This window comes from Amblyomma maculatum, chromosome 7, assembly GCF_055883805.1.
Source record: "Amblyomma maculatum isolate TAMU_Amacu chromosome 7, ASM5588380v1, whole genome shotgun sequence".
Taxonomy (NCBI): Eukaryota; Metazoa; Arthropoda; class Arachnida; order Ixodida; family Ixodidae; genus Amblyomma; species Amblyomma maculatum.
This window is the reverse complement of record NC_139350.1, coordinates 48110812-48133526: the sequence shown is the minus strand read 5'-3', so window position 1 is coordinate 48133526 and position 22715 is coordinate 48110812. Positions and strand designations below refer to the sequence as shown.

At 46.2% G+C, this 22715-nt stretch overlaps 1 protein-coding gene across 1 annotated transcript in view; it reads left to right on the top strand.

Annotated features, from left to right (window-relative positions):
• The window catches only part of LOC146183155 (E3 ubiquitin-protein ligase E3D-like), a 29275-nt gene extending 9097 nt beyond the window's left edge, over positions 1 to 20178 (top strand). Inside the window, exon 3 of the mRNA XM_084609056.1 lies at positions 19914 to 20178. Within this exon, the coding sequence (XP_084465182.1) occupies positions 19914 to 20111 (198 nt within the window). The 3' untranslated portion in view covers positions 20112 to 20178. The remainder of the gene's footprint in view (positions 1 to 19913) is intronic.
• The last annotated feature ends 2537 nt before the right edge of the window (positions 20179 to 22715 follow it).

The window sequence follows — 22715 nt, the reverse complement described above, 5'->3', positions numbered from 1 at the left end:
AAGTGTTGGAATGTTTTAACTGCACCACATCCACCACACATGTTGCTAGTCACTATTCAGTGTTACATCTGTCGTTCTCCGGGTCACACACATTCAGTACACACACAAAGGATCATTGCGCATTGCAGCGATCTGCCACGGATGCGCTCACTTTGCGCGATGCGTTGGTCCGGGTCGTGCTGTTGGAAATGGTGTTGGATCATGTCCTGCAGGGCGAGAGGCTCGTGACTGGGAGTTGTACAGTGGTCGCAAGTTCATCGGCTCGTCCTTTGCCCTCGGTGCCCGTAATGTGCGGAAACCCAGTGTGCACGGATGACGCATTTGTGCTGTGCGTGAGTTTCATGGCCATGTGTTAATAGGTGGACAAGCAGAGCAAAACTGGACGGAGTGAGGGTGAGCTTCAGGGCAGTGGCACACCATTAGGGCCCCATCCTCGAAATTCACCTTTCCGGTCTCCTTGTGATGTACCTGTGCAGTGTAAATTGGGGTGGGGCAAAAACACGTATACGCAAAAATTGATTACGAAATTTGAAAACAAGAAAAAAAGTCACAAAAAATAACACCGTCGTCTGCTACTTGGTGCCGATTACAAAAATGCCAACGCTTTGATGCCGAGAAGCTGTAGGGTCGGTGCAAACTGTGCTTACGCCGCACACGTGTCGTGCGGCAGGGCAAGGCTGAAGAGGTTTTGATTTTTGTGGGGTTTAACGTCCCAAAGCGACTCGGGCTGTGAGAGACGGCGTAGTGGAGGACTCCGGAAATTTCGACCACCTGGGGTTCTTTAACATGCACTGACATCGCACAGCACACAGGTGCCTTGCTTTTCGCCTTCATCGAAAAGCGACTGCCGAGGCCGGGATTCGATCCCGTATCCTTGGGAACAGTAGCCGAGCGCCGTAACCACCGCGCCACCCGGCAGGGTCAAGGCTGAAGAGGTGAGGAGATACGCACATATACGTTGCGGTTGTACTGTACTATCTATTACATGTAGTCGCGGTGGTTGTGATCACAGCGCATCATAGTACACATGCTGTAGACGTCCAGCAGCGGCTGAGCTGAGTTATAGTGACTATAGGCTGAGCGAACAGCGATACTCGACGCAAACCCCACAAACAGCCGGTCGTCGCACAGAAAAATTGGCAAGGATCAGGAACTGGACCAAAATATTCATAAAGATTGATGGCAGCTTTGCACATTCACTTGTCAGCTAGTGCGCTTAAAGAATTTGTTTACGAATACTGAGATGGAAGTGCTCGACAGATTTTCCGGCTGCAGTTGCCACTAGAGAAAAGACACATCTGTCCGACGGCAACGTAAGGTATTCTCAAGGTATCGCTGCCATTGGAAACTGCCTGCGGCAGGGTACCATTTCCATTATATCAGCAAGTCTGCTACAGCTTAAAATCTACATCTTGGCTTCAGTGACGTATACGTGCGGGTATCAGTCCGGTGGAGTGGTGCAGTGTGAGCGCAAGGTATACTCCATCGAAGTACTATATGGAAACATGTACGCGTAGCAGAGAGCTCAGGGATCTTAACCTGCACTGACATTGGACCGCCTTTAGCATCGTACTAATTCTATCGAAGTTCAATTGTCGTGGCTGGGTTACGCATGTACTGCGGGTTAGAGAGCCAAGCGCCTATATAATTATTGAGTCATTGCACGGAGACGTTTGCAAGTAGCTGCACAGGAAATGTGACTGCGAATTTCATCACAAACTACTGAAGCTAAAGCAAAATAATGAGGTACATGTGATTTTCTGGCAGCAACGAAAATGCAATAAAACAAGCATAGCCAGATGCCCACCTACAGCAACAGGTTAGCTTTCACAATGATGTCATTAATGTGTCCTGAATTAGACATACCTGATTAGCATGCTGTGTGTACATTTCACTGCAGAGTGTGTTGCTCTGTTGCGGCATATATTGATTACCTCGTTAAAATAAAAAGACGCTGTCAGTAATTCTCCCTGGTTTCTGAGCATGTTGCATTCACCTAAAGCATTTTATAAAGGTAGCAACACTGCTTGCCTGAAGCAGGTACACATATTACATCACACTGTAACAAATGAAACAAAATTTGTCAGGCATAGCCTAGTTCTTTTGCTGTTTACCAGTTTTGCATTTGCAATTGCATCTGGCAGTTTCTTTCAATGCAGCAAATTCCTCAGAGGATCAGAAGGGTGAAGAGGTCGGCTAGAGAAACATGCCTTAACATATACTATATGACGTTTGGGAAGTGAAGGAACAGATATGAGAGTGAATATGAGAAAATACAATGAGCTAGATGCAGTACGGAAGCCATTTTCTTGAAACAATTGTCATTGTAATGCAGCATTCGTGCACACATTAACTAGTGCGCATATCACACAAAGCCCAGACCTGTCTCTGGGTGAAGCAAGGGAGCTAAAGGGGAAAACAAGCGTGACTTTACGGACACCAGAACTAAGTAGTAACAGCAACACAAGAAAAGCAGAAACATGTACAAAGTATTAGACAAAGAGGCTAGAATTGCAAGGTTGATGTGGCCCACAGCTCATTATTTTTAGGAGAGACAGCAATGCAAACGGGTGGTGATGCTCTGGCAAAGATTCATTAATACTAGGTGATAATACTGTATGATATGTATTCGCTTTGTCTTCCCCATGTGTGCTCCTCCAGCAGTGTCTTATGTCCAACGTGCAAATGTCTAACATTCACTCTCTACACTCCTGACTCAAAGGCATGCTCAAATGAACCTCACCTGAATACAGGCATAAATACGGGAGGAGTAAAGCATGGAATTTGCTTTTCGATATTCTTGTTGCATATCATCGGAAAACTAAACATGATGGCTTGTTTAGATGAGCGTATGGCTTGCAGTTAGTGTGTCTTGTATGCATGATTTTTCTAGCAGGCTGCAGTATAGCTTCTGTCCTTTATTTTGGCAAAACATACACACTCTAAGAGACCTGCTACTCACGTAACACATTCCTTGCAGCTTTCAACAGCTCGTCGTTGACTAACAATTGGTGTACCATTTGCTTTCAGTACTTTCGATGTTATCTTTATACATGCACTGTACATGAAGCCTTGAAGATAAGGAAAGCTGAAAAGTACAATATACAAAACAATACAAAATTTCTTTACAGCCTAAAGTGAGAGGCCGCATATACTACACAGCCTAAAGTGAGAGGCCGTCATACATTCCAGTAATTATAGTATTGTGGTACTTATACAGCTCATTGCAATATGGGAAAGGTGACAAGGCCTTGGAAAGTATTTCACACAAGATAAGCTCAGCGCCAGGAAAGCAAGCACCCACTGTTTTACCAATGAGTACCCAACACCACTGACAATTGGCCCCCAAATGTTCAAACCACTAGGCTGCAACTACAGTCAAGGGATACTACGCTTTCTGTAGTATCACCAGTATGAAAGATTATGGAACTTAACATCCTTTAGGGTGGTCGGCACCTGGGACAGAGCAAGTATTCCTTGATTCTGTTATGGGCAGGGCAATGGTTGATATAGAGCATGTAAGAATGATTTTAGTGCATAAATTCCTGCCACCACTTAGAATACCTTCTTTATGCACCAAAAAGCAGAAATGCACGCAAGAAGAAAGCAAGCCTTAAGTATTATTTCAGCAAGTAACTCCACCTGACAGCAGTCAGGAAAAACCGCACAGCACCTGAAAACTTCATGCGCTAATAACAGTTGTGGGATACACAAGCACCGCATTTAAAGCTACGACACAATAGTTTTTATAGCTCTTTTCTGCAGATCCTCGTTCCTGTGAATCAACTTTGCTACTACTAACACCTAACCCCTTAATTTGTGTCTTTATTATCAGATACATATTCAATAGTGTACACTTGTAAGCTACCCAATTATGTGAAAGACCACTCGCCATACTTACCTATACCCATAAAGCCCACTCTAACCAAGCTGAAAGGAATACGCTCGCGTGGCCTAAGGGTAGCCTGTCTTACTTATCACCCAAAGATCCTGCAAGGTTTAATTATCACCTCAACCATCCATCTCCCCGCAGAGGGCACCTGTTAAAGCAAATGTTTGTGTGTACTGTGCGACACCATGGACCCTGAGCACCCACGTTTAGCCGTGTGTGGCATCGCCGTGTCTGGGGATAAGGGAACCTGGTGGTTGAGCCGATGCCAAGTGTTCGGACCTTTAAGGCTCTTCGGCGGAAGCAACACACCACTTTGGTCCACGCTTCCCATAGAATCCCGGCTGACCCACCCGGGGGAAATCAGCAGTCGCCTTTTCCTGTCCTCCCCTTCATCTTTCACTTTCCTATCTCTTTTCTCGGCACTGTCCTGTCTCCTCCTCATTTCTTATTAGCAAAAGGAAATAAACTTGCGCAATAAGTAGAAGAAGAAAGGCATGACGACAGGACAGAGCGCAAGTGAAATGGCAGGACTATTGCACTCTGTCCTGTCGTCACGCCTTTCTTCTTCTACTTATTGAACAAGTTTATCCTTTTGCTAATATGAACCAACTCGCCCAGAAAATAGTACTTATTGACCTCATTTCTTGTTTTTTCTTTTTTTTTGGCGGTGAGAGTTAAACTTGTGTGGAGTAGCTACTCTGAGTTGCCCATATTTGGTTATAGTAGTGGTGTACTGCTGGCATGGGCGGGACTTCTGGCAAGTTCCTGTCCCGCCCCCTTGTTGGGCTCTATGATGGGTGGCAGGCACAACTATGGAAAAAAACACTCTTTCATCTATTCTTTCTCCCAAACAAGTGATCGCCCTCCAATCAAAAGAGGGCAGATCGATGCTACGAGCCACTTTTTTGTGAGAACGAAAAAGACGTTCCCAAAGTTTCACGTTGTACATAGCGAGGAACTTGAAAAACCTGCTCGAAAAATCTCCCCTTTCATTGTGTCAAGGTGTCTCACTAAAAACCTGAGCCTAGATACAAAGTATCAGAACTTGCAAATGGTGACTTTTTGCTAGAAGTACAAACCAAGTACCAGTCCTCCAACCTGAAAAACATTGTGTCGCTTGGGGACATCCCCGTCGCCATCACTTCCCGCCGATCCTTGAACATCGTAAAAGGAGTAATATCTGAAATAGGCCTCATTGCTCTCACTGAAGATGAAGTGGCATGACTAGCAGACCAAAACATCATAGCTGTTCACAAAATAAAAATCCGGAAGGATGACAAGGAGATACCTACAAAACATCTCATTCCTACTTTTAATAGCTGCACCCTCCCAGAGTCAATATAAGTCGGGTACATGAAAATAAACGTCCGACCATACATTTCAAATCCTAGGAGATGCTTCAGCTGCCAGAAATACGGCCATAGTTTGCAAAGTTGCCGTGGCCACAAACTTTATGCGAAATGTGCTGCGAACGACCACAATGGAAAGAAGAAAAGCAGATCATAACACTGAAAACAACAAAGAACATCACATACAAAGAGGCACGCACCCAATACAACAAAACCAAGAATGCATTTTAGTTCATAACGAAACCAAATCTCGTCGATGTGGTGCAACAGGGCGGGGTACCACGACGGCCTTCGGCACCTGCCCGGGCCTCAAACGAGCCTGAGGTAGTGCCATCACCGGCTCCGGTATAAGTAGCTCATGCTCCTCCACCACCCCAAAACAGGCTATGCGTCCCTTGGGGTCGGCGGGCCACAAGACTTCTGCCCACCGGGCAAAGTCTAAAAAGAAGGAACATGTGCCTCTGACACGTTTGTCCAGCACCTCAGAAGAGGGAATGGACACAAGCCAGGATAGCTCTTTGCCGTCTTCGTCACAGAGATGGCAGAACTCCTTGAGCAAACCAGAACAGACAAGGCCCGAATCACGGGTCCTGAAAAAAACCTAACTTAGTCTCTCAGCCTTCAACAAAATAAGATGGCATTCCTGGTACAGAGGAACTGTAGAAGACTTATAAAGAGTATTAATGACGTAAAAGACATCCTAGGTACACTTTCACCAGTCGCACTGTGCATACAGGAAACAAATTTAGGTTCCAAATATACTGAAAAAATATCACGTCTTCTGCCAAGATCAAGAGCTAGCAAGCAAGCTTTCCGGTGACGCGGCCATCATATTGCAAAGTGGAGTTCCAGCTCAAGAACTGAAATTAAATATTCTTTTAGAAGCTGTAGCAACCACAATAATTGACTTCAAAACCCTTACTGTGTGTTCTGTGTATCTTGAGCCAAATCTTAAAATAACCCTTCATGATTTAGAAAACCTTTTTAGCCAACTACCAGAACCCTACCTGGTAGTAGGAGATTTTAATGCACACTCTCCATTGTGGGGAAGTGATAAAAGCGATGCACGTGGACAGCTTATTGAGGATTTTATTCTTAGTTTTCACATTTTCTTGGTGAACTCCTGTAAGCCCACATACTGCTCACCAAGCTCAGGAAAAATGAGTTTTTTAGTTTTGGCTTTTAGTTCACCTTCAATTTTTAATGATTTTCAATGGGATGTTCTGAACAAACCATATGGTAGCGACCACCTGCCAGCAATATTCAGCTTAACGTCCTCACCATCAGTCATGCAGACCAAACCGAAACGATGGAAGCTTCACTTAGCAGATTGAGAGCTTTTTAAAATAGAGGCAAATTTAGTAAAACTTTCCTCAGATGCCCTTAGTGTCGACAAACTAAATGAGTTGTTCATGACATGCATTCTCACTACTGCACTCCTCACTATTCCACAGTCTTTAAGTGTTATGCGACAAAACCACAAGGTGTGGTGATCACGGTAATGTAAGGAGGCCAAAAAATGACAAAATAAAGCATGGGGTGTTTTTTGAAGGTACCCTACACACGAAAATCTTAGTTTTTAAAAAGGCCAGAACTAAAGCGCAACACATTCGTTGCAACTCCGAAAAAGCATCCTGGCAGAGGTATGTCACATCAATAAATAACTCAATGACGTCTCAGCAAAGGTGGGAACAAGTTGATATACTTAGTGGAAACTTTTCCTCCTTTACAATTCCCATTCTCACAGCCCCTGGTGTTCAGACTAGCATAGAAGAACAGGCCAATATACTAGGCGAACATTTCACACACGCTTTAAATTCTGCACATTACACAGAAACTTTCTTCAAATACAAAAACATGGCTGAGAAACAGACTCCCAACAAGTGGTGGCAGAAATGAACCGTTTAATAGTTTTATTACACTCCAAGAAGTCAAGAATGTCCTAGCTGCTCGAAAACAGACTGTGCCTGGCCCTGACGAAATTCATTATGAAATGCTGGCTCATTTATCCGAATCCTCTGTAGAGGCACTTTTGAAATTCTTTAACAAAATTTGGACTCTGGGAGAACTCCAAGAGGCTTGGAAACAAGCTGTTATTGTTCCGTTTCCAAAACTGGAAAAGCCGCCCATAGCTCTGACCAGCTGTTGAGCAAAATGTTTTGAAAGTGTTTTAAACATCCGACTCACCTTCATTTTAGAATCTCGTAAACTTCTTAATATTCATAAATGTGGTTTTAAAAAAAGATGCACAACGATCGACCACTTAATACTCCTTGAAAATGCTGTACAGGAAGCCTGAATTCATACACAAACAAAACTGCCTGGTCGTTTTCTTTGACATGGAAAAGGCATACGACACAACTTGGAGGTTCGGGATCCTACGCGATATAGCAGATTTAAGCATCTGGGGCTGGATGCTCAGTGTTCTGAAGGACTCGCTATAGGGTCGTTTATTTTAAGTACGTCTTGGTATCACCTTGTCAAGGAACTTTATTCAAGAGAACGGGGTACCTCAGGGTTGCATTTTAAGCACAACACTGTTTATTGTAAAAGTGAATTCTATTACCAAAGTAACCCCAAAATCCATTATGTTCTCGCTTATGTTGATGACCTTCAAATAGCCTACACATCCTCAAACATATCAATTTGTGAAAGACAAGTACAATTAAACACTAAATAAACTAGCCTCATGGGCTGATAAAAATGGGTTCAAATTTTCCCCACCGAAGACAGTGGCAGTAATGTTCTCGCTGAAACGAGGCATACATATCGATCCCAAGCTACACCTAATGGGATTGAGTTGCCAGTAAAGAGTGAACATAAGTTTTTGGCCGCAACGTTCGACAGAAAACTAACATTTCTGCCTCACATAAACATTCTAAAAAGGAAAGCCATGAAATCTCTAAACATACTGAAGATTCTCTTGGAAACACTGAGGGTCTGATAGGGCGTCTTCTGCATATATATCAATCTATTGTGCGGTCCAGTGTGGACTGCGAATCCATAGTCTAAGGGTCAGCTAGGCCATCATATCTAAGAAATTGGACCCAGTACATAACTTAAGTTTTCACTTTTCTTGTGGCGCTTACAGAACATCCCCTGTTGATAGTCTCTATGTGGAGACAAATGAGCCTCCGCACCAAAGATAGACAGGCTTCACTGACGTGTGCTTATGTCCTTGGAATAAGGTCACAGAAATAACACCTCTGCTATCCAATAGTCACAACACCCCGCTCATGAGCAATTTTCACAAATAAACCACAAGCAACGAGGCCACTGATAATGTGTTTCAAAGACATTTGCAGTGAGCTGGAAATTCTGGACACCTTGCCCAATACTGCCCCAAAAAACAGCCCCTTGCCCCCATGGTACAAATTTCCAACAGTCTGTGACCTCGCTCTAACACACTTTAACAAAAGCCAAACTCCTAAAGAGCAAATAGTACAAGAATTTTACACAGTGAAAGAAAAGTACAGTAATTATACACAGTTTTATACATATGGATCAAAAACTTCTACTTATGTTGGCTGTGCCATAGTAGAAGAGAACTAGGAACAAATAATTAGGCTTCCTCAGTGCGCATCAATCTTTACAGCTGAATCCTATGCTATCCTGACAGCTGTAGAAAAAATAGTGAATGACGGCATTGAGAACAGTGTCATCTACACCGGTGCATTGAGTGTATTCACGGCTTTACATTACAGAAATGCTGCCGTGCCTCTACTTGGTGACATAATACATAATGTAAAAATGATCATTACACAAGGACATAACATAGTATTCTGTTGGGTCCCAAGTCATGTAGGCATTGACAGCAATGAAAGAGCAGACAAATGTGCTGCACTAGCCCACAACAAACCGATTCAGAAAGTAAACATGCCACATAGAGATTGCATGAAATTAATGCAACATAAACAGAAGGATAAATGGAAGTCTATGTGGAAAAAGCCAAGAACATAAGTTGCGCCTCATAAAACCCATACTAGGAGAATGGAAGTCGAGCACGCATCAACAGCGTTTTATGGAAGTGATAGTATGCCGTCTTTGTATTGGACATACGCATATTACACACAACTTTCTACTTCTTCTACTGATGAAACATAACAAACCGACCTTTGAAGGATGCAGTGAGATACTCACTTTAAACCACATTCTAATTACATGCTCAAAGCTTGAGGCACTACGGAGAAAGCATTTTACAATATTTTGCAATCATACCATTCCACCCCACCTTACTTTTAGGAGAGAGAGCAATTGTAGACATAGCATCTGTTTTTAGTTTCCTACAAGAAGGAAACTTTATAGTTTGTTTAAAAAGTTTCCTCTTGTAGGAAACTAAAACAAGATGCTATGTCTACAATTGCTCTCTCTCCTAAAAGCAAGGTGGGGTGGAATGGTATCCATTTCCTCTTTTGCAACCAAAACGTATATTAACCTTGCTCTTGGCACATGATAGCCTTGATTGTTTATGCGCCATAGAAACTAACACAACACAACCGTCCATCTCAAAGGTGAAGCCGGAGTTGGCAGCTCCTGCCATGTCATATGGTCTCGTGACGTGACACAACCCATTGACCATGTCACCTACCAATTACCACCTGCTAGAGCCATGCTTATGATTTTTCGCTCACAGTGCCGAATTTTCAGCAGAAGAGAAGTAATGAAAAAAAGCAAGAAGCCAAGAGCTGAACATTTACGCTGCATCAGGCTCTGCTGGCTCACAACAAATGACCAGGGTGCCAACAGCCATGTTATAGAGGCAGCTGTGGCAGAGGCTGTACCACAGAAACAACAGATGATTATAGTCAAAATAAAATGAAAACCCTTTATTCAAAAATTACTCAGCACATCATGAAAACATGAAAAACAAAGGCTCACATAATGAACAGTATGGTGTCTACTGTGTTCAGTAGGATGGTGTCCTCACGAAGTAATCTTTTTCATGCAGTCTTAAAAATATATTGTGTTCAATTCAATTTTGCTGTGCATACAGCAGACATGCAAAATATGAAACAGCATTCTGAGGGTTAAATCCAGACTGGACACTGCAGACAGGATTACTGAAGCTGATATTATAATTAGGAAAGCATAGGAGTATTATATAAAGTAGAAAACAACTTTGACAATAGGATAGATATAATAAATGAATTAGTGCAGCTGTCACTGATGAGGGTGAATAGTTATACAGCTCAGTACTAGTACAATGGTACAAAATGTTGAAAAATGTTGATAAAACACAAGTGTCCTCGAAAGTGTTTCTACATAAATGAAATGAAAGTGAATGGCATAAAATTTATGTCCCTTCCTTAAAATTTTCAATTTAAAGCTGACAAAGAACAATCAAGATAAGGCTGCAAATGCAACTAACAGAATATGAAATTATGAAGAAGCAGTCATACACAGCTGCAATCATTTGATAAACATCTCAAGTGATGAAGTCATATTCCAGCGGCTGTGAGCATGAATAAGTAAGCTTTACCAAGCTTCTTTTAATAATAATGTGAATGCTGGAGGGCATGTGACAGCAGCAGCAATGTGTCAAGAAGCAACTGGCCCAGATAGCAGCCGCATAATAGGAGTATGGAAGACCTGCACACAATGTTATCACAGAAGGAGATATTTTAGAGAACAAGATATTGTTAAGGAAAATGTACACAGCGATAACCGCTAGTTGACTGTCAGAAGCACTGGCCACCAAAACGAACCCAGCTTAGCCTGAGCGTCGTCTTCTTCACAACACTACACCAGTGCGTCGTCGTCATTTCGATACTGTGCTCCGTAACAGTACTCCCCGCGCGGGAGAAGCACCGTCCCGGTGCAGCCTACACAGGAGAACTTGAATGGTATGGTTTCAGACGGGCGACGTGCACGATTTCTGGATGAGTGGTTGTGGAAAGATACTTGGGCTGTAGAGGGGCGATCTCATAGGTCACATCGGTGACTTGCCGCAGGACGCGGTAAGGACCCACGTAGCGAGGCAGAAGTTTCTCGCACATACCCACACGGCGGGCCGGAAGTCAAAGAAGCACGAGGGAACCAGGAGGGAAGTGGACGTCTCGGTGATGTAGGTCATAACGACGCTTTTGTGAGCACTGAGACGCGCCAAGCCAGTCTCTAGCAATGTGGCAGGCGGCATCAGCGCGGGCGATGGCATCCGAAGTGTAACTAAGTCGTCAAGAGGCAGCATGGTGTCGAAGGGGAGTAAAGGGTCGCGGCCGAAAAGTAGATAAAAGGGAGAGTATCTGGCGGTATCATGGCGTGAGGAGTTATAGGCGAACGTGACGAAAGGTAAGGAGATGTCCCGGTCACGATGGTGATCGGACACATACATAGATAGCATGTCGGTCAGTGTGCGATTCAGGCGCTCAGTAAGACCGTTCGTTTGCGGATGGTAGGCCGTGGTGAATTGGTGACGAGTAGAGCATGAGCGGAGAAGGTCATGAACTACTTTAGAAAGAAAACAGCGGCCACGATCTGTGAGCAGTTGACGCGGAGCGCCATGAATCAAGATTACGTCATGCAAAAGAAAGTCGGCAACGTCGGAGGCGCAGCTGGTGGGGATGGCCCTGGTTACAGCATATCGGGTAGTATAATCAGTTGCCACAGCAATCCATTTGTTTCCAAAAGTCGATGTCGGAAAAGGCCCAAGAAGATCGAGGCCGACACGAGAAAATGGCTCAATCGGCACCGATATTGGTTGCAGGGGCCCACTAGGTTGAAGCGGCGCTGACATAGCTCACAAGCGGCGACGTAGCGACGGGCAGAGCGGTAGAGACCTGGCCAGAAAAATAGGCGTCGCACACGGTCGTACGTGCGTGATACTCCCAAGTGTCCTGCTGTAGGGGCGTCGTGAAGTTTGGCGAGGATAGTAGAGCGCAGATGAGCCGGAACAACCAGTAAAAGGTCCGCGCCATCTGGACGCATATTGCATCTGTATAATGTCTCGTTATGGAGCACAAACATGCTGGCGGAAGAATTAGCGTTGTTGTGCAGCTGGTCTATAATTGGTTGCAGGGCAGGATCACGACGCTGTTCGGAGGCGATATTTATAAAGTCCGAGATGGACAAACGTAGTCGTCAGCAGTACGGTCGGACAAATCGGGAGGATCTACGGGATGGCGGGACAAGCAGTCAGCGTCTAGGCCCGACTTGTATACCACAGTAAATTCGTACTCTTGTATTCGCAAGGCCCAGCGACCTAAACGGCCAGTGGGGTCCTTAAGTGAGGACAGCCAACACAAAGCATGGTGGTCTGTCACTACACAGGACCGCCCAAACAAATAAGGGCGGAATTTGGTCAGCGCCCAAACAAGTGCAAGACATTCCCGCTCTGTAATTGAATAATTGCGCTCAGAGGACGAAAGCAGGCGGCTGGCATAAGCAATGACGCGGGAGGACCCATGCTGGGACTGGACAAGGATAGCACCAATACCATGGCGGCTAGCGTCGGTGCGCAGTTCGGTAGGTGCAGAAGGATCGAAGTGCGCCAGGACGGGTGGTGTAGTGAGGGCAGAAATAAGCGTCGTGAAGGCATAGGCTTGGTCACAACCCCATGTGAAAGGTACGTTTTTTTTTTTTTTTTCAGAAGAGAGGTAAGCGGACGAGCGATGTCTGCGAAGTTCCGAATGAAGCGGCGGAAGTAGGAGCAAAGGTCGAGGAAGCTTCGCACGTCACTTGAGCTACGCGGGGTAGGGAACTCGCGCATGGCTCGAACTTTGTCAGGGTCGGGCTGCACACCATTTGCATCAACCAAATGACCCAGGACTTTGATTTGGCGCCGACCGAAGCTGCATTTTTTGCCGTTCAGTTGAAGACCGACGCGGCGAAAAACGGCCAGGACTGTAGAAAGTCGATCAAGGTGGGTTGCGAACGTGGAAGAGAAAACGACGACGCCATCTAAGTAGCATAAACATGTTGTCCACTTGAAGCCATGGAGGAGCGAATCCATCATGCGCTCGAATGTCACAGGAGCATTACAGAGTCCAAATGGCATTACCTTGAATTGATAGAGTCCGTCAGGGGTAACAAATGCGGTTTTCTCGCGATCCCGTTCGTCGACAGCAATTTGCCAGTAGCCTGAACGCATGTCGATGGAAGAAAAATAGCTGGCACCATGCAAGCAGTCAAGCGCGTCGTCAATTCACGGAAGAGGGTAAACATCTTTCTTTGTTATTTGATTAAGGTGGCGATAGTCGACACAAAATGTCCAACTTTGGTCTTTCTTTTTGACCAATACAACAGGGGACGCCCAGGGACTGTAGGAAGGCTCAATAATGTTTTGCGCCAGCATCTTGTCAACTTCTTTCTGTATAGCATGCCGCTCAGTATGGGAGACACGATAAGGCCGTCTGTGGATGGGGCTGGCGTCACCCGTATTGATTCAATGGGTCACAACAGATGTTTGGCTTAATGGTCGGTCCCCGAAATCAAATATATCTGTGTACGACAGTAAAAGGTCGGAGAGAGCTCTGGCTTGGTCATCTGGCAGATCCGCAGATATCATGCTTGAAAAGAGGTTCGAATGGGAAGAAGCTAATATATGCTGCTCCGACAGATGCTGAGGCGTTAGAGCAGCAACTTCCCAGTCCGCCAAAGGAAACAGATCAGCAAGCGCGATGCCATGGGCTAAAACTTGGGTCGAGCAGCTGAAGTTAAGGACGGGAAGATAGGTGCGGTTAGCAGTGACAGTCACTACGGTATGAGGGAGTATGATGTTGCGACGGAGAACAACATCGGTAATTGGGCAAGTGACGTATGTGCCGTCAGGAACTGCGGGGAACGGGGCTAGTGGAACATAAATAGCAGCTTCGGGCGGTAGACGAACAAATTCGGCGGATCGGAGGCGGGGCTTGACATCGGTGTTTTCGGAGCAGTAGGGCAGGTCTAAGTGAAGAAGGCCAGCTGAGCAATCAATCAGGGCAGAATGGGCCGCACTGTGACTAGCATAACCTGGAACATTGTATGCTAGTGGCTGGAATGATAAGGCTGCGTCTGGTGATAGTGAGCATGAACGGAGAATAAGAATAGATTCGTGCGCTGGGATCACAGTGATAAGGCCGCATGCCGACCGCTGTCGATAAAGAACAAATAAAGATTTGAATGGCTCGCGGCAATATCTAGCTCTAAGGATTCTTTCTCTATTGCCGACTATAGACTCCAGTTGCGCAGAAGGTTGACAAACTTCCAATGTGATTGTGTGGCTGCAGCACGTATACGGTGACAATGGCTGGGTGGGCGGGGAACCTCGTGAGGTTAGTTTGAACCTCAGGCCGCTTGACGCATCCTTGGCCAAGCTGGCGCCCGTCCCACTCTGAAGTGCAGCTGAGGGACGGAGATCGGGGATGATCGGAAGTAGACGAAGGAGTTTATTCACAGTTTTACAATGTCAGATTAAGATCCTTCTGGGCGCAGTCATTTCCAAGTTTTGTAGGGTTCATGTTTCTTAAAATTCCTAGACGGAAGGCGGGCCAGCCGAGAAGGGAGTGCCTTGAACACCTCAACACACTCGCACTCGTGGACACGTACGCCTCCCAACAGGGCGAAGAGGTGGTCGTCGAGATGTCGTATTGTTAGTGGTATCGGTCTGCGAAGTCCACCAGTGGTCTTCGGGCGTGGCCCTCTCCTGTGTCTGATAAGACTGGACGCTTGCGGTCGGTGCTCGTAGGGTGGGACAAAGCCCGAAACTGTTTTTGTTTCCCAACAGGTTCTCTATGGGACGACAGTGTGTACGCCCGCCCTCAGTGACGATGTTCGGCGTTTGAGGAGCCGCAGGAAATGGATCCTTTTTTCACGATCTTCGACTTGCTGGCACGATCCAACATGCTAACTACAGCCGGGTGTCAACAAGTTTCTCCGATGGTCTGAGATGGCTGCGTCCGCGACCTTATGTCGCCGTTGTTAACGTGCAGGCCAAAATTTGAACGCGCACCGCATCCGCTTGGGCAGCCGTGCCACGCCGCAAGCGCTAACGACTTTTCAGACTGCTCTGCTTCGCTGCTGCTGGACAGAGAGCAAATCCAGCCGTCCGCACTACCGGCCTAAGTCTTGAGCCTTCTATCACTCCGCACATTTTGACTGTGAATGCCAAATAAGCTCACGATGATTGAGGCATTAAGCCGATAAACTTAGTTGTGCCAATATTTTGCTCTCGTCATCTTTAGCAGCAGTAAACAAACACCATCGAAAAGACCTCATTGGATACAATAGTAACAGCATTGTACGGTAACTGATTCCACTGTTTGATTCCATGTTTTAGGAAAAATTTGATATCCTAAATAATTTTCTGCCTGCTAATTTCGCGCACTTTCTCAACATTTGTCAGAACGTTCGGAGACTTAGTAAGGCTAGTGTATTGTCTATTTCGACGAGTGAGTGGTGTGCATTATGAAATAATTCAGCCTGGTTTTCATTGTCCAATGCCCAGCAATCACTAGTCGCCTGTTTTTCTTCCTTACTTTTCTTTTTTAGGTATTTCTCTGCTCATGACGGTATCCCTCCATTTTCGACCCCTGTAGAGTGCTTCCCAACTCCGTTCTCTTATCTCCCTTTCCTGGCTGCTTCGATCGATCACTTTGGGTGGACTTCATCCACGCGACAAAGGGGCTCCGTATACGCTGTGCAACTGCCTTCCCCTTGTCGCTCTGGCTGCTCGTCGGCCCTGCGTCGGGATCTCATTTCTCTAATGGGCGTGCATCTGTTATAGGCTCGTTTGGGATGGGGATTCGAACCGACGTATGTTACCTCATTACTTCAACGAAACCTAGCGCGGCGGACGTTGTCAGATGAGGAGGAGGGAGAGTGGAGAGGGCGAAAGAGTACAGAGGGAATCGCGTTACCAGTCACGTGGTGGGGCTCGAGACAGGAGGAAGCGTGGGGAGTGTTGGGAGTGGCCGTGGCGGCTGCGCATCGCGCGAGCCAGCATTTGCCATCATGCACGTAGGCGGTGCTAAAAGTGTCTCTTCTGAATTTGCTTCCTCACTCTACTCGCACCAACACTTATTGCTGTTCACGATGCACATTGTTAAAACATAAGTGCATTTATCTTTGGAATCAGCTAAAACCTATCTTCTTGTCATACGCGGGAGGATTATAGCCATCGTGCAAGAGAGGAGGGACGTGGGACAGGAAAGACGCGTATATCTGACTGCTGACTTGTTATTTGAGGATTCCGTTGTTGCAGGGGGTCTTTTATGCCTATACGAAGTCGAGGGGCTAGAAGAGGATCCGCATGTGTTCGTAACAGCGTCATTTCTGAGAGCGTAGGGAGGGTGAGAGCTTTGATGGCGATGGTCTTTGTGCTCATGTTGTCATTGCCAGAAATTAGGCGTTGCAGGGAGAGGATATCGGAGGTGCGGTGTTTCTGTGCAGGTTGTTTTCCGTCGTGCTTGGTTGCGTTCTCGCACAGAAGGGGCCGAAGGGTGAACATGCTTTGGGGAAGTCGGATGGGGCAGATGTTTCAGCAGGCCCTGCATGCGCACTGGAAGTGGCCGAAATTCGGACACTTATAGCATCCACTCTGCGCGACTGAAATACATGAGGATCCTAAGGTATAGTGTTTGACTGCTGGAGCGAGAAGTTGCAAGTCGATGCGGTGCAGTGTGCTGTATGATGTGATGCAGCCGTCCGCTAGATTGGGCGTCATGTCACATTCGACATCGTTTACGTCGTCGAGAGTGTGGTCTATAGCTGTACGTGTTGGCGTTGCGGAAGCAGGGTCTGGTAGATCCGGTGCGTAGGCAGGGTAGGTTGAGCCAGGGAGGAGGGATTCCTGATGACCGATAAGAATTCATCAGCGTCGGGGAGATAAGCTGTGGGGCGGTGCGCTTGTGGCATCATCGCAACTCGATAGGCGCAGTAGCAGTCGGGGACACGGGGCCCGCTCGTAGACGAGCAGAGCTCTAAGAAGCCCGTCAGCGTGGCAGTACGGTTAGAGGGCTGACGACCAGGGTCCGGATACTTTATGCAAACAAGCCCATTGTTTAGATTAGGCATCAAAAATAGCTTCTGTTAATACTAGAGCCATGCTCTCCGCGAAAAGTAGTAGACATTCAAATAAAAGCCATTTGGCGCTTCCTTTCGCAAAGCCAATCTCATCATCCCCTGCGCCACATTCGAGACATCGCCCGAGTCTTGCAGAGACGGCACTTCGCGGAAGGCGTTCCGTTAGTCTGTCTCTCTGAATGACGTGTGCAGGTCTTTGCGTCGTATGCTGCAGTAAAACTTGTTGCTTAGCTAGCTTTGTTTTCGTACATGCATGCGAGAACACAAAGTCGCTGCTTATATTTTTCTGGTCTCAGTCATTTATGATTCATCGTCTTCTCTGGGATGTGCTATTCGTACAGTTACGCACTTACAAAAGCTCGCGGAAGCAGCAGAAACGCGCGCTTCTAAGAAATACCGGAGGGTTACCGGGGCCGCGCATCGGCCATTCGTTGAGCTCGATACCTCGTTGAGGGTACGAACGAGCACGCCGCCATAACTTCTTCAGACTTTCGAACAGAAGGGCGCCCGCCACTCTTGTAAAACGAAGAGCTGACTGAAACAAATATGTCGGCTAGGACGCTCACTGTGGTGCCGACGGAAGTAGACATACTGAAAGGATGCTCGAAAACATTCCGAGGTGGTCGCTTCACTAAATCGCCGACCTCGATTTTCCAGGTGGAACGATTAAAGAGAAAACAAAACAAAGCGCACAAAATACGAAAACGCCATCGGGAACCTACCCTCCAGTAGGATGTACGCGCCTCCCGCTAAATTTGTCGAGCGAGGGCGAATTTTGCTTACGGGGGCTAGCCAACCTGGCGGAACAGAGAGAGGGAGAGATTAAGGGAGAGGGGGGTGGGGGGGGGGGGGTCGCATGAAAAATTGACGAAATGGAAGATGAAATTAGATCGATTCGATGGGTATAATTCTGCTATTAATGAGTCATTTGAAAAAAAAAAAAAAAGAAAACGTTTGTGGCCGTGATAGATAGGTGGATTTATTGAAAGGAAATGGCAGAGAGGTTGGCCGGAATAATTCAAATCTGGCCTGCTATCTGCACTGGGGAAGGGGAAAGAGAGAAGATCATGATGGGTGACGATGTGGGAGAAGAAATATGAAATACATATACAGGCACAGTAGCTTGCTTTACAAGCGCGAATCAAGTCTGCTGGCGCACAAAAAACGGCAAAGAGCATGCACTGCCTGAACACCCCTCCCCTTGTCCTGCCAAGCGCCCAGCAGCAGTTCCTCCGACAGAGGCCTCTTGTCCAAACGCTTCAAGGAAGCGGCTAGCACACTTCTTTCGCACGCATACGCTGGGCACACCAATATATGGTCCACAGTCTCTGGGATGCAACAAGTTGAACATTCCAGCGAGTCAACCTTTCCAATTAATACTTGCGTGTGAAAGCCACGTTTAAACGAAGTCGATGTAGCAAGCATGCCTGATGACGAGGTATATCACGCGGAACATAAAATTTCGGTGTTTGATCGAGCCTTCTTAGACGAATGTGTCGGGCGTCTAGCTGGGCCCAGTAAGCTGCTGTAACATTCTTCATACAACTCGTATGTCGTATCCGCTCAAAAAAGGCACAGCTGTTTGGAGGCCATTGATGAGTGCGCTTTTCGCTTCAACATCGGTCTGTTCATTTCCATGAAGTGGGCAGGGATCCATTGAAACATTATCCTGTGGCCTTGCAGCTGGGGAGATGTGAGGAGCTTCATAATGTTTTGTGACATGGACTGGTAGGCAGTGTGGCGTAAGTTTTCCAGAATTTGCAATGCAACTCTTTGAGTCCGTGAATATACAACATTTTTGAGGTGGTTCCCCACGTATGTAGCGAATAGATTCCCGAATGGCTACAAGTACAGCAGCGGTTGATGTAGAAGTATGTCCTAAAAGGAAATGTAGAGTTTTCTGAGCTGGTATGACCACAGCTGCAGCTGATGCAGGGGTGGAAGTGCTGCTCCAATTTCTCCATCCTGCTCCAAAATGCAGTATTGCTCCAAAACTGCTCCTAACTGGCTATTTTGATGTTCTGCCATCAAATTTAGCCGAACACGGGAACAATGTCATTGCACCAGTGGAAAATATATAATGCATTTTGCACTGGGCTTAATACAAATGATGGGAGTATCAGATTCGAAAGATTTAAGAGAACAATTTTGTTTCCGTAGTCAGTTAGATTGCGTACCTGCATGCAGAAAGGTTTACCTTATTGAACGGCCTCATAGAGGAATCGTGCAAGTTTTCAGCAGTCCTGAGTGGTTGGCTGCTCGAAGGTTAGGGGCAGCCGTGGATCTAGAAATTGAGGACCGGCGATCGTGCACGATTCCGAAACGCGCCGACAGTCCATCTCACTGTACGATAAAAAAAAAAAAAAAAAGATGTCTAGTATTGTAGGAACGGAAAACCCGATCTTTAGCAGCTTGTCAGGTTGGTTACCGGGACTGCCGAGCCCAAGGCCGCGGCAGCCGCAATTCCTTCGCGACAGAATGCAAAGGCCACCCGTAGGAGATCACGTGGTGCGAGATGATTACGACTCTTCCCCCGCGGTTCGCATGCATGCAGCTTCAAAAGCTGGCACATCGTACCAGGTTACAGTGCTAGTTACGACTGAAGAAATGCTTCCCATAAAACCTGACGGGGAACAACATTGTGATAATCTTGCGGGCCGTTTGTTTCGCAGCTACTCTACCTGCAGACAGACACCTCGGACCATGTGGTGGCAGATTGGAAGAATGACCCTCTGGTGGGCGTGCACCTCCTGGATCCGGAAATGCTGGAGGATTGCAGCCGTATGCTCAGCGCTTCTGGTCCATCGACGGCCGTGACCTGGGAAAACTTCCGCGTTGCCTTCCTCCCGGGTATTGTGGACCAGGAGTAGCTGGCTGCTTCTGGCTCTGCATTATTTTTTTTTCTCTCTTTCTGAATAAAAAGACCCTGCTGTCCGACCTGTGGGTGCAGTGCACTTGGATTCTGCACCTTTAGTGCCGTTGGTGTTCGTAGCCGTATTTGGTAAGGCTGACGCTTGGTCGAAACGGGTTATAGTGCGCCGGCTGCAAACTTTCGGCTAAGAGCTGCATTAAGTACCTTAGTGCTAAGAACGGGGCGGTCCGAAACCTGACATGGCTGGTGGTCATCACTGTCCTCGTTCATGTCAAGGGAGAGCCTAAGAGGATCCGACGCCGATCTAGAAAATTATCAAGAATAATTTCTTTTGCCTGCATAATAATCCTTTTCTTTGATATCCGTACCAACAGTACACGAGTAGCTAAAGAGCGTATATGCCTTCTTGTGGTTCCTTTGTATACAACGTGGCTATCTCTGTCCTTTCGCAGCATCACCATTGTCATATTTTCTCTGTTGTCCCCCAAGTTTCCGCCCCTTGAGGATCATCAGTTACACTTGTTGTCTCAATTAAATGTGTTAAAAAAACGTTCTGGTTGAGTGAAAGCGAGTGCTGCTGAGTGCTACAGAGAAAGGTTAGGTGACTATAGTAGCTACTAATTTTATTTTCGAATCACTGGTCAAACAATACCTCGAAAAATTCGTAGGCACTCAATGCTATCATTACTAATCAGAGAGAGCTTTCATTAGTAGTTTTCACGTATACTAGTAACACTCTTGACGTCATCATGTAACGCAACTTTACTGACACCAAGGAATGGCGCACACGGGCTAGGCGGCACCTCAACTCGCATCCACATTTTCTTCGTCATCCAACCTATCTGGTTTGTAACAACACTTTGCACGTCGTCTAGAGCACAAGGAACGAAATTTGCACGCGTGTTACCCTTTGTGCAATGTATTTCTTCGTTAAGATGTGAAAATATGCTTATCATGTTGTTACCAGGTGGCAAGCCGGTGAAAATAAAACATGACCGATGGCGACGAGATGGCTTTCAGTAATGGAAACGGGTCTAGCCACACCACTGCAGTCTTCTTCCTCGGCCGTAACACTACCCGGGGCCACCGAACGATCGTCCCGACCGTACCTCAAAGGCCCCATAACAGGGGCCTTTGAGGTACAATAAATAAATAAATAAATAAATAAATAAATAAATAAATAAATAAATAAATAAATAAATAAATAAATAAATAAATAAATAAATAAATAAATAAATAAATAAATAAATAAATAAATAAATAAATAAATAAATAAATAAATACATAAAGACGACGATGTTCACTGAATTGCGCGAGAGTGTGTTGCAGATGTAAACGATGCGTGATCGGTTGTGGCGATCCAAATCAGGGTTCCCCTTACAATTCCTTACTCGAAAACGTTCCTCGACTAGATGAGAAGTGTGCTGTAGTGAAGGGACCCATCACTTCGGACGAAATTAAGTCAGCATTAAGGCATAAGGCTTTCAGAGCCAGGAACCTCCTGGCCCAGATGGTATTACTAGCAAATTCTATAAAACATTTTCGCCTTGCCTAGCGCCTGTTTTTATGGAAGTTTTCCATGCATCTTATGATGTTCGTTTCCTTCCTCCCTTCTATTCCGGGCACACAATATTAATTCTCAAAAGCAAAGATACTAATCTGTTTAAAACTTTTGAAGGATGTCGCTCACCCTCTGTAATATTGATTACAAAATATTTGCCAATGTTCGTTGTTGCTGCCTGCAGCTGGCCATTATGAACTTAGGTTCGCATCAGGTATGTGGTATCGGAGGCCGCAGTATTCAAACACATATCCATATTGCACGTTCAGTATTTGAGACAGTATCAGATGAGATGGACCAAGTAGCGCCATCTTAATCATCATCCAATCCATCATTAATTAATCATCCAAAGCAACGGGTCCAACTGGGCGATGCCTGACAGCATCATGATCAAGATTGCAAACGCGATCCGTATGTTTCGGCGCATCATGAATAGGCACAGGGGACTGAGCAAGGACAACGCTATTCAAATGGTCCATGCTTTTGTACTCTGTCACATCACATACGGCTGCAATGCTCAACTGGAAAAAGGAAGGCTTGAAGTACACATACGCCAAGCTTTCAAGACAGCATTGGGGCTCCCCGATAATGCCTCCACTGAACTACTCTTACAGCTAGGAGTGCACGATACCTTTGCCGAAATCATCGAGGCACAGCACACGGCACAGATTACACGCCTATCAAGCACCAAACCGGGCAGAGAGATTCTCGTCAAGCTCGGTCTGAACACCATAGTAGAAAGGGACAACGTCCTGCAGTTACCTAAAGTCGTGCGAGAAGCAATCAAAGCGTCCCCCTTCCCAAGAAACGTACACCCGATCCATAATCAAGGAAGAAGGCTCGCCCGCGCCAAAGCCCTCGCTGTGGACGCGGCACAGTTTCCCGACCAGACAGCTTTCATGGATGCAGCGTACATACCGGGAAAGCATGCCTACTCGGTAGCAGTAGTCGACGGACACGGGCGTACGCGCAACTCACTCACACTTTACACCAAGAAGCCAGAGGTAGCTGAACAAGCAGCGATAGCACTAGCTCTAAAAG